The sequence below is a fragment of the Pan paniscus genome, chromosome 4, assembly GCF_029289425.2.
Source record: "Pan paniscus chromosome 4, NHGRI_mPanPan1-v2.0_pri, whole genome shotgun sequence".
Lineage (NCBI taxonomy): Eukaryota > Metazoa > Chordata > Mammalia > Primates > Hominidae > Pan > Pan paniscus.
Window position 1 is genome coordinate 135,696,626 of NC_073253.2, and position 12,722 is coordinate 135,709,347.

The 12,722-nt window shown below is 38.2% G+C and overlaps 1 protein-coding gene across 30 annotated transcripts in view; it reads left to right on the top strand.

Annotated features, from left to right (window-relative positions):
- Positions 1-12,722, top strand: part of ANKHD1 (ankyrin repeat and KH domain containing 1) — a 145,558-nt gene that overhangs the window by 35,069 nt on the left and 97,767 nt on the right. For all 30 annotated transcript variants that reach the window (XM_014345050.4, XM_063604255.1, XM_003829179.6 and 27 more), the window contains exons 4-7: positions 1,032-1,179; positions 1,904-2,051; positions 6,672-6,905; positions 10,140-10,234. In XM_014345050.4, the coding sequence (XP_014200536.1) occupies positions 1,032-1,179; positions 1,904-2,051; positions 6,672-6,905; positions 10,140-10,234 (625 nt within the window). The remainder of the gene's footprint in view (positions 1-1,031; positions 1,180-1,903; positions 2,052-6,671; positions 6,906-10,139; positions 10,235-12,722) is intronic.

Sequence of the window (12,722 nt, forward strand, 5' to 3'; positions counted from 1 at the left end):
ACTGAATCAGAATCTGCATTTTAACAAGAAATACGAGTAACTCGTACACATTAAAGTTTGAGACTCGGTGGTCTAGTTAGTCATTCTGTGGTAAAATAGTTTTCTTAGGTTTTCACCTTCACTGTTACTAAGTAAAAATTTCAGCCATAGGATTATATCCCAAAATATCTTTGGGAATCATTATACAAGTAGAGTTTAAAAACTTGTGCATCTAATACAGGGGTGTCCAAATTTTGGGTTCCCTGGGCTACATTGGAAGAAGAAGAATTGTCTTGGGCCACACATAAAATACAAACACTAGAGGCCAGGCATGGTGGCTCATGTCTGTAACCAAGCACTTTGGGAGGCCAAGGTGGGTGAATCACTTCAGGCCAGGAGTTCAAGACCAGCCTGGACAACATGGTGAAAATTCATCTCTCCTAAAAATACAAAAATTAGCCAGCTGTGGTGGCACACATCTGTAATCCCAGCTACTTGAGAGGCTAAGACACAAGAATCACTTGAACCTGGGAGGTGGAGGTTGCAGTGAGCCAAGATTGTGCCACTGCATTCCAGCCTGGGCAACAGAGTGAGACTCTGTCTCAAAAACAAAACAAAACAAAATACAAACACTAATGATAGCTGATGAGCGAAAAGAAAAAAAAAATTGCAAAAAAATTTCATAATGTTTTAAGAAAGTTTACAAAAATTTGTGTTGGGTTGCTTTCAAAGCTGTCCTGGGCCGTGGGTTGGACATGCTTGGTCTAATGCTTTAAAAAACTTTATTTAAAATTTGTTGTAATATGTTAGGAGATTTTAAAAGATAAAAATGACAGCTGGTTTCAAATTCACTCACTGGCTTTCTGGCTTGGTTGATAAACATGAATAATTGAAGTTGCAGACAAAATGCTCAGCAAGTAATATGTTCATATAATTTTTTCTCTTACTGCATTAACATTTTTCTTTGTGTGACTATTTATATTTAATATAATTTATCATAGGACCCCCAAGTCTTTTTGTTTCGGTTAATTGTTGAATGGTTTTGTTTCCAGTCGCAGTCTAGCAGAAGCTTGTTCAGATGGGGATGTTAATGCTGTTCGTAAATTGCTAGATGAAGGCAGAAGTGTAAATGAACATACAGAAGAAGGAGAAAGCCTGCTGTGTTTGGCTTGTTCAGCAGGGTATTATGAATTAGCACAAGTAAGCAGAAATAATCTTTAGCGATTAAAATTGTGGAAGGGTTTTGATGTTTTATTTATTTTTGTCACTTATAAGATAGATTATAATTAGAGGCCAGAGTCTTCTCTTCCCCCATCCTCCTTCCCTTTTTGGTAGTAGGTAAAGTAGAAACAGATAACACAGTTTATTTTGTTGCCTGTACATGTAACTGAGAATGATTCATTTTTCTGCCACTTACTCAAAGCTAATCCTAATGAATAAGAAACAGATATAATAATAATTTTAAATTTGTCCTTTGAAATAATATACAACTGTAATGGAAAGTAGTCATTATTTTCATCACATTCAGGTTACCCCAATTCTTTTAATTTTTTTCCTTCTATGTTAGAACAGTACTGGGAATTAACCATGTTTTCACCAGTTTCTGTCTTGTGAGTATAGTTTTGCTGTTCTTTGGCTAGAAAACCTCAAGCATAACATTCTTTGACAAGAGCCATCACATTTTATAATAGGATGGCTAATATGATTGCATACTTTATTTAAATATTAATATGTAATGATATTGTAAAATATGTAACCTGGCATGTTAAGCAGTGAGTATTGGCATAATTTTTTCAAAAGGTCATTATTGATTTTTCCCCACCCCTATTCTAGAAGAATATCTTCAGAGATTCAGTATATTCTCTAGAAATACTATTGAATAGTAAGAATTAACAATTTCTCTGTGTGTATATGTGTTTTAAAGGTATTGCTTGCTATGCATGCTAATGTTGAAGATCGAGGGAATAAAGGAGACATAACTCCCCTGATGGCAGCTTCCAGTGGAGGTTACTTAGATATTGTGAAATTATTACTTCTTCATGATGCTGATGTCAACTCCCAGTCTGCAACAGGTATGTAGAAAATGATGTATTAATTGGGAGAAAAAATTGACATAATTATTACCTGAGAGAGAGAAAAATTAGATTTCTGAGGAAAACCAGTATAAACCTACAGAAAAATCTTAGCCCTTGTGTAGAATCTTTGAGTAAAGTACAAATTAATTTGACATCCTCAAAAGTCTTTAAAACACACTTAGAGTCTCCTTTAGTCAAGATTGAGTTTTTGTGGTATGAACATAATGGAATATTATTCAGACTTAAAAAAGGAGGAGATCCTGCCATTTGCCACAACATGGATGGACCTGAAGGACATTATGCTAAGTGGAATAAGCCAGACACAGAAAGAAAAGTATTGCATGATCTCACTTTTTATTTTCCTCACAGTCTTAAGGACATAGGTATGCATGATCTCACTGAATATTGAAAATTTACAAAAAGCATTAAATATATAGAGATAAGACATTGCTTACTGGGTCAGGGGTGGGGAGAAGAAATCGGAGAAGTAGGTAAAAGGATACAAAGTAGCAAATATGTAGAATGAACAAGTCAAAAAGCTTGATGTATAACATGAGGACTATAATTAATAATAGTGTATTATATTCAGGATTTTTTGCTAAATGAGTAGATTGTGCTGCTCTTGCCACAGGGGGCAAAATTGGGTAACTATATGAGAAAAATATGTTAATTTGTTCTATAGTAACCATTTTACTATATATGTATCTTATAACAACATGTCATATACCTTATGTATGTAATATATATGGAGGCAAAATTATAAACTGTATTTCTTATAATTCTTTATCTTCAATATAATACTCTTTAGATTATAGATAAACCTGAGTGTTTACCCTATAGGGTTTTACATGTTGAGTTTGCTGAATACATTTACTAATAAGATATTCTTTTTTTTTTTTTTTTTTTTTTTTTTGAGATGGAGTCTCGCTCTGTCACCCAGGCTGGAGTGCAGTGGCACGATCTTGGCTCACTGCAACCTCCACCTCCCAGGTTCAAGAGATTCTCTCACCTCAGTTTCCCAAGTAGCTGGGATTACAGGCGAGTACCACCACTCCCGGCTAATTTTTTGTACTTTTTTAGTAGAGACGGGGGTTTCACCATGTTGGCCAGGCTGGTCTTGAACTCCTGATCTCATGTGATGTGCCCGCCTCAGCCTCCCAAAGTGCTGGGATTACAGATGTGAGCCACCAAGCCTGGCTGAGATATTCTTGTATAGCAACAGTCCCCAACCTTTTTGACACCAGAGACAATTGGAAGACAATTTTTCCACACATGGGGGAGGGAGGAGGGGATGTTTTCGGGATGAAACTTTCACCTCAGATAGTCAGTTGTCTCATAGGAGTGTGCAGCCTAAATCCCTCGCCCATCATTTATTTGAACTGAGCAGCTTTGTGCATACTATAGTTGGAACCCTTGAAAGTGGCTCCCTGTATTAATTAAATACAGAAAATATCTCTTATATTTACATAAAAGAAGACAGTTAATGTTAGAGTGTGTTGGTGAACCACCAGATTGATTTACTTAATTTTTTATCTGATCATGAAAATAATATATGCTCATTGTAAGAACATTTCAGAAATGCTGAGAAGTAGGAAGAATAAAAGATTACTCTCCCATAAACTCTGTGGCACAGAAATCACTGCTATTACTGTGTTAGTTTAGTTCCTTCCAGTATTTTTGATGTATAAAATTATGTAGTTGAAATTATACCCTATGTGCAATTTTGTTTGACTTCACTTATTTTCTATTTTATTAACTTTTTTTTTTGAGATGGAGTCTCGCACTGTTGCCCAGACTGGAGTGCAGTGGCGCGATCTCGGCTCACTGCAAGCTCCGCCTTCCAGGTTCACGCCATTCTCCTGCCTCAGCCTCCCTAGTAGCTGGGACTACAGTTGCCCGCCACCACGCCTGGCTAATTTTTTGTATTTTTAGTAGAGACGGGGTTTCACCGTGTTAGCCAGGATGGTCTCGATCTCGACCTCGTGATCCACCCACCTCAGCCTCCCAAAGTGCTGGGATTATAGGCGTGAGCCATCGCTCCAGGCCTATTTTATTAACTTCTTAACAAACTTTTTTAAAGGTTGCGTAATATTTCCTTGAATTGATATACCACAAATTTTAGGGGCAGAGGGCATTAATTGGTTGTGAACTATAGCAAAAGTTGTTAAATTAAGATGATAAAATCAATTGCTTTGTTCTGGTTAACAGCATTATGCTATATACACACTCCTTTGAAAAATACTCAAAAAAAAAAGGCCGGGCGTGGTGGCTCACGCCTGTAATCCCAGCACTTTGGGAGGCTGAGGTGGGAGGATCACGAGGTCAGGAGATCGAGACTATCCTGGCTAACACGGTGAAACCCCGTCTCCACTAAAAATACAAAAAAATTAGCTAGGCGTGGTGGCAGGCGCCTGTAGTCCCAGCTACTTGGGAGGCTGAGGCAGGAGAATGGCATGAACCCAGGAGGCGGAGCTTGCAGTGAGCCGAGATCCTGTCACTGCACTCCAGCCTGGGTGACAGAGTGAGACTCCGTCTATAAAAAAAAAAAAAAAGAAAAATACTCAAAAAAGAGGATACTGCCATCAAGGAAGTTTTAAATTTCCCCTTGAGGATTCTTGGTGATCATCAAATTCAGTGGTTTTTAAGGTTGTTTTCTGTCAAATAACTCTAACTTTAAGCCAAACAGTATATGGAAGCACAGATATAATATTACACAGATAAAAGAGGAGTTGATCTAAAGTAGAGATAGTTGGGGGCTTTAATTTCTGGAACCTAGGTCTCCCCATCTTCTTCTGTGCTGAGGAACTTCTTGGAAGGGGGGGATTCTAAAGTTCTTTGGAAGACAGTTTGAAAACCACCATGTTGTTCTCAGTACCTTTATTTTTAAAAAGTAGGTGAACATTTTGAGAGAGAAAAGGGCTTCGTTGAGATGAAGTCCCCCCTTCTTTTTTTTTTTTTTTTTTTTAGCTGAAATAGATACACTATGTAGAAGGAAGGGATTATTATATACCATGCAGTAAGCACATGCTCTTTGATGGGCTCGTCCGTACACTCTCCATGTGGCCATTTCAGACATTCTTCTCAAACCCCACAGATACCCCTCCTCGCTTCCACTGATTTCCTTAACTCATACTTCATTGGGAAAATAGAGATTTCCAGAAGGAAATTGCATCATCATCTCACCAATAATTTCTAGTCAAGTTCGTATTTTAATTAATTCGTTCATTTTGTTCAGTAAGTTGCACCTACTGCCTGCATGTCAGAATCACTTAAGAGAGCTTGTTAAAAATACAGGTTCCTAGAAGTCTTCCTTCTGTACTCCAAAGCAGTCAGTCTCAGGAGAGACCAGGGATCATAAACCATAGCTCTGTATTGCAGCTCTGTGAGGGGATGTGGTCACCTGCCTTTACTTAATGCATTTTGTTTGATGCCAGATGTCCTTTTCTGCCTTTAGGAATCCTACTTAACTTCTGAGGCCCAGTCCAAATGTAGCTGCTGCTGCTTTTTAAAAAAACAAACAAAAAATCCCAGTTTTATTGAGATATAATTCATATACCATAAAATTCACTTGATTTAAGTATACAATAATGATTTTTAGTAAATTTATAGAGTTGTACAATCATCAGTACAATCTAATTGTAGAATATTCCCATCACCACAGAAAGATCTCTATGCCCATTTGGAGTCCCCTCAGTTATTCAGACAACTGTTACTCTACTTTCTGTCTCTATAGATTTGCTTTTCTGGCCTTTTTATATTGTTCAGATCTTTATAACATATAGTCTTTTGTATTGGGCTTTCCAGAAAGTCTTTTGTATTGGGCTGAAGTGATCCTCCCACCTCTTTCCTCTAGAGGAGCCGGGACTACAGGGGTATGCCACCATGCCTGGCTCAGTTTTTTTTTAGTAGAGATACTGTGTTGTTCAGGCTGGTCTCAAACTCCCTGGGTTCAAGCAATCCTCCCACCTTGGCCTCCCAAAGTGCTGGGATTACAGGTGTGAGCCATCGCACCTGGCCAGAAAATCTTTTAATTAGTAGGAAAATTGGCCAGGCGTGGTATAATTGGCGTAATTGGTATAATTGGCATAATTGGTATAATTGGCATAATTGGCAGATTACGCCTGTAATCCCAGCACTTTGGGAGGCCAAGGCGGGTGGATTACCTGACGTCAGGAGTTTGAGACCAGCCTGCCAACATGGTGAAACCCTGTCTCTCCTAAAAATACAAAATTAGTGGGGCATGGTGGTGGGCACCTGTAATCCCAGCTACTCAGGAGGCTGAGGCAGGAGGATCACTTGAAGCTGGGAAGCGGAGGTGGTAGTGAGCCAAGATCGTGCCATTGCACTCCAGCCTGGGCAACAGAATGACACTCTGTCTCAAAGAAAAATAAAAGAAAATTAAGGTGATGCTTCTAACCAATGATAACGAAAAAAAGTTGAGATAATAGTTGTAGTGATTTGTGTAAGGGAATTGAAGAGGTATACCTAGAGCATTAGCATAATCATAATTGTATCTGTTCTGTCATGATTGTATATTTCTTTTTAAATCTTTTATTTATTTTAATTTTTTAAATATGTATTCTGCTCATGTATTATATTTCTTTTTCTTCTTTTTAGGAAACACCGCACTAACTTATGCGTGTGCTGGAGGATTTGTTGACATTGTTAAAGTGCTCCTTAATGAAGGTGCAAATATAGAAGATCATAATGAAAATGGACATACTCCCTTAATGGAAGCAGCCAGTGCAGGTCATGTGGAAGTTGCAAGAGTTCTTTTAGATCATGGTGCAGGCATCAACACTCATTCTAATGAATTCAAAGAAAGTGCTCTAACACTTGCTTGCTACAAAGGTACTTAATATATGTATGAATATTTATAATGTTTTTCGTAACCACTTCGATTATTTGAGTATTGAGTATTTGAGTTTACTTTATATTGCTTATGTTTTCCCTGTGCTATAAAATTATCTAGTTTATAAGAAATTATATAGAAAGTCTATTTTAGTCTATATCGCCTGTAATATAGTTTTCTAGTATATGTTTATTATTTTAATTCAGATTTATTGGGTTAACTGTGAAGTTAACCCAACTACTTAGCTTAGATTTAGAGGGTTTCCATTATTTAATAACTTTTGTTTTATATGATTTTTCCAATGTTTATTTAAAAAATAGTACATGCCAAAGTAATAATACACACAATACTGAAAACCTGAAAAACACAGAGTAACACAAACAAAAGAAATTTTTTTTTTTTTTTGAGACAGAATGTCGCTCTGTCACCCAGGCTGGAGTGCAGTGGCGCGATCTCAGCCCACTGCAACCTCTGCCTCCTGGGCTCAAGTGATTCTTGTACCTCAGCCTCCCAAGTAGCTGGGACTACAGGCATGCACCACCATGCCTGGCTAATTTTTGTATTTTTAGTAGAGATAGGGTTTCACTATGTTGGCCAGGCTGGTCTTGAACTCCTGACCTCAAGTGATCCTCCTGCCTCAGCCTCCCAAGCCTCCCAAAGTGCTGGGATTACAGGCGTGAGCCAACACACCCAGCTAAAGAAAAGAAATTTTAAAATGACGTGTAATGCTACCATCTAAAGATAAAAAAGCATGTATACAATATTTTAGTGTATACATTTCCAGTTTGTTTTTAAGTATGTTTATATACAAACATATATATATATTTTAAACAAAATAGTTATACTCTAACAGTTTTATAATCTACTTATTTTACTTAGCAGTGTATCATGGACATTTTTCATCTCAATAAATATTCTTTATTTTTTATTTTTCATTTATTATCATTTTTTGAGATGGAGTTTCACTCTTGTTGCCCAGGCTGGAGTGCAATGGCATGATCTCGGCTCACTGCAACTTCCGCCTCCCGGGTTCAAGTGATTCTCCTGCCTCAGCCTCCCTAGTAGCTGGTATTACAGGTGCATGCCACCATGTCTGGCTAATTTTTGTATTTTTAGTAGAGACAGGGTTTCATCATATTAGTCAGTCTGGTCTCCTGACCTCAAATGATCCACCTGCCTTGGCCTCCTAAAGTGCTGGGGTTATAGGCGTGAACCACCGTGCCTGGCCTATTTTTTATTATTTTTAGAGACAGGGTTTTGCTGTATCACCCAGGACGGAGTGCAGTGGCACTATCATAGCTCGCTGCAGCCTCAAACTCCTGGGTTCAAGCGATCCTCCTGCCTCAGCCTCCTGAATAGCTAGGATTACAGACTCACACCACCATACCCAGCTAATTTTATTTTTATTTTTTTGTAGAGATGGGGGTCTCACTATGTTGCCCAGGCAGGTCTCAACCTCCAGGCCTCAAGTGATCTTCCTACTTCAGACTCCCAAAGTGTTAGGATTACAGGTGTAAGCCACCATGCCTGGCCTCAATAAATATTCTTACAATGTAACTTTTGATGATTATGTACTATTTCACTATTTCATTTAGGATTAAAATTGGTTGCATATGTCACAAAATCTAAATTAACGATTTGAGCAGAGAAATTCAAAGGTAAGCCGTTTAGGGCTAATATGGCAGTTCCATTGTCATCAAGAGCTCATAATTCTATTTTTCTGCTCTGCTATCCTAGTATGAGGTTTGTATCCGCAAGGTTACAATAAACCTAAAACCAAGATGATAGCTAGGACCCCAGCAGTTCACATTCTAGGAAAGACATTAAGGGCAATATAAGGAGTGCCTCTCAATTTAGTAAGCTCCCTTTAAAGAGTCTTCCTAGGTGTGCGGCCTTATAACTACCACTTACATCTCATTGGCTACACATAACTGCAAGAGGGGCAGAGAAACATAGTCTTCTAGTCAGGTATGTTGCTGCCCAGATGAAACTGGAGTTCTATTATTAAAAAGGAATTAAAGAATGCTGGGTGCAGTAGCTCACACCTATAATCCCAGCATTTTGGGAGGCTGAGGCAGGAGGATCTCTTGAGGCCTAGATCAGTCCTAGCTACTCAGGCAGCTGAGGTGGATGGATCCCTTGAGCCTTGGAGTTTGAGGCTGCAGTGAGCTATGATCATGCCACTGGACTATAACCTGGCCAACAGAGACCTCGTCTCTTAAAGTGAGAAAGAATAAGAGAATGGATATTAGATAGGGAACTAGCAGTCTCTGCCAAATACATCAAATAGATGCACCATAATTGCCTATTGTTGGACACTTAAATTCTTCCCAGGTTTTCACTATTATTAAAAACACTGATCACATCCTTGTGCAGACATTTTTGCATAACCTCTGATTATTTCCTTAGGATAAATTCCTGGAAGTGGAATTGCTGGGTCAAAGGGTATGGACATTTTTAAGGGTTTTGCTACATATTGCCAAATTGCCTTCTAGAAAGGTTCAACCAATTTATACTCCCACCAACAATGTTTGAGAGTGCCCTTTGCCCCACCCTACACCCTCACCAACACTGGGTTTTATCATTCTTTTTAATATTTGCTATTTTTGATAGTAAAAACATGGTGTCTTGTTTTAATTTGCATTTCTTTAATAGGAAGGTTTAATATTGTTTTCATCAGTTTAATATTCACTTGCATTTCTTTGTTGAATTATCATTTCATATCCGTCACCCATTCTTCTGGAGTGTTTGTCATTTTCTTATTGACTATCAAGTCTTTTTATATATTCACTGTATCAAGAGGATTGGAATTATTTTAAATGGAGTTTTCTGTGCCTGCTTATTGCCACAGTGGGTTTATGGTTATTTTAAAGCTGTTTTTCTGGAATATATGATGCCAAGATACTTTACTTGGCTTTCTATTTGATCTCAGTGTTTTGATTAGATAAATAACTTATGTATTTTCAACCAAGGTAAAAGCATTATTGCTTTACTTAACTTGAATTATGTGCCTTGGACTAATTCAGTCTTTAAAGCCTAGATAATAAGACCTTGAAAAAAGCCTGTATATTGCTTTGAATGGGCTTTGTAAAACTCTTACTGATTTATTTATTGAATGCAATATAAGTTATCAAATTCTTGTATAGACATCTGAAGAAAAAGATTCCATACCTCAATATTTAAATATTAAACTGATAGTGAATTCTTTTAAAATTTTTGTTCCTTTTTTCAAGGCCATTTGGATATGGTTCGCTTTCTACTTGAAGCTGGTGCAGATCAAGAGCACAAAACAGATGAGATGCACACTGCCTTAATGGAGGCCTGCATGGTAATTTTAAATTACACTCACTTGAGATTTTATGGGAAGAAAAGGTCGTATGTGTTTAAGCCTTTAAGAGTGATTAATTGCCGGGTGCAGTGGCTCACGCCTGTAATCCCAGCACTTTGGGAGGCCAAGTCGGGCGGATCACATGGTCAGGAGTTCGAGACCAGCCTGACCAGTATGGTGAAACCCTGTCTCTACTAAAACTACAAAAATTAGCTGGGTATGGGGTGGGTGCCTGTAGTCCCAGCTACTCGGGAGGCTGAGGCAGGAGAATCGCTTGAACCCGGGAGATGGAGGTTGCAGTGAGCAGAGATTGTGCAACTGCACTCCAGCCTGGGCGATAGAGTGAGACTCAGTCTCAGAAAAAAAAAAAGTTATTAATTGGTGTTGGGTTTATATAATTTCTTAATGCTAAATTAAACAAAGTTGATGCTTGAATGCATCTGCTTTTGGAATAGAACAGTCAAAGTATTTGGCCTTAGGGATATTATTGATAAAACTCTAATTCTGGAGATAGTAGACATAGTTCTAGTGTTTTTACAGTTTCATATTAAAATCTTAAATAGCAAATTGACCTCAAAATATATTGACTCAAACTGTATGGATAGCCTATAAAACATTTAACTGTTTTTTTAAAGGATACTATAGAATCATACTTTTAACACACAATTCTCTGTGTCACGGAGAATAATCACCTTTAATGCTATCAATCCAGAAATCCTTTTTCTACTTCTGTAAGCACATATATATATCATGCGTATATGCATATCTAAAAGAGAGTGCAAATACAAAGAAATTCAAAGCATTCTGATAAGTATTTAAGACAGATTTAATGGTAAGAAAATTACCTGGAAGTACAAATGCATTTTTTCAGATGTGATTAAATAAGCTCATCATTACACATGTTAATTTCTATTTTGTTGACTATTGCTGTTTAACGAATCACTCAAAACATAATGGCTTAATGCAGCAGCTACATATTACCTCTATCTATTTTTTTTTTTTTTTTGAGACAGAGTCTTGCTCTGTTGCCCAGGCTGGAGTGCAGTGGTGTGATCTTAGCTCACTGCAGCCTACCTCCCAGGTTCAAGTGATTCTCGTGGGTCAGCCTCCCAAGTAGGTTCAAGTGATTCTCGTGCCTCAGCTTCCCAAGCCTCCCACCTGTATCTTATACTATCTCATATATCATATGATTCTATGGGTTGATTGGGTGGTTTTTCTGTTGGTCTCTCTCTCTCTCTCTCTCTTTATTTTGAAGACAGACTCTCAGTCTGTTGCCCAGGGTAGAGTGCAGTGGCACTGTCATGGCTCATTACAGCCTGTACCTCCTGTACTCAAGCAGTCCTCTCGCCTCAGCTTCCTGAGTACCTGAGACTAGAGGGGCACGTTACCATGCCCAGCTAACTTTTAAATTTTTTGTACAGACAGCATCTCACTATGTTGCCTAGGCTTTAAGAAAAGATTTATTTATTTATTATTATTTCTTTGGAATTCTCCTCTTAATATATGTATGCAAGATATGTTAGCAGAATCTATCAAAAAAATATTCAAGAATTTGGCTGGGTGTGGTGGCTCATGCCTGTAATCCTAGCACTTTGAGAGGCTGAGGTGGGTGGATCACTTGAGGCCAGGACTTCAAGACCAGCCTGGCCAACATGGTGAAACCCCATCTCTACTAAAATACAAAAATTAGCCAGGCGTGGTAGTGTGCACCTGTAATCCCAGCTACTTGGGAGGCTAAGACACAAAAATCACTTGAACCTGGGAGGAGGAGGTTGCAGTGAGCTGAGATCACACCACTGCACTCCAGCCTGGGTGACAGAGTGAGACTCTGTCTCAAAAAGCCAAACAAAACAAAAACTTCAAAAATTCAAGAAAATTCAAGTAAAACAATGTATTGAGAGCCTAGAGGAGATAGGCACAATAGCAGTTCCTTGATCTGTTGACATTTATAAATCCTTATTTTCTTTTCAATTAGAAATGTATTTCAACTACCAGATGACTCAGTACAGTAATTTGGTTAAAATATTTTATTTTACATGTATTTGAAGTATTAGTAAAACTAAAATTTTAATGTGAAGTCATCTGTTTTTGGCATATATCAAAAGTGATTAAGTCTGGGCTAGTCAGTTAAGTATAATAAAAGTCTTGATGGATATTGAAATTTAACAATTAAGGTTTCTTTATTTAATTCTTTTTTGTTTTTGAGACAGGGTCTCTATCATTCAGGCTGGGTGCAGTGGCGTGATCTTGGCTCACTGCAACCTCTGCCTCCTATGCTGAAGCAGTCCCTCTGCCCTCAGCCTCCCAAGTAGCTGGGACTACAGGCGCACACCACTATGCTTGGCTAATTTTTGTATTTTTTGTAGGAACATGGTTTCACCCTTTGCCCAGGGTGGTCTCAAACATCTGGGCTCAAGCTATCTGTCTGCCTCAACTTCCCAAAGTGCTGGGGTTACAGCTGTGAGCCACTGTGCCCAGCCTTATTTCT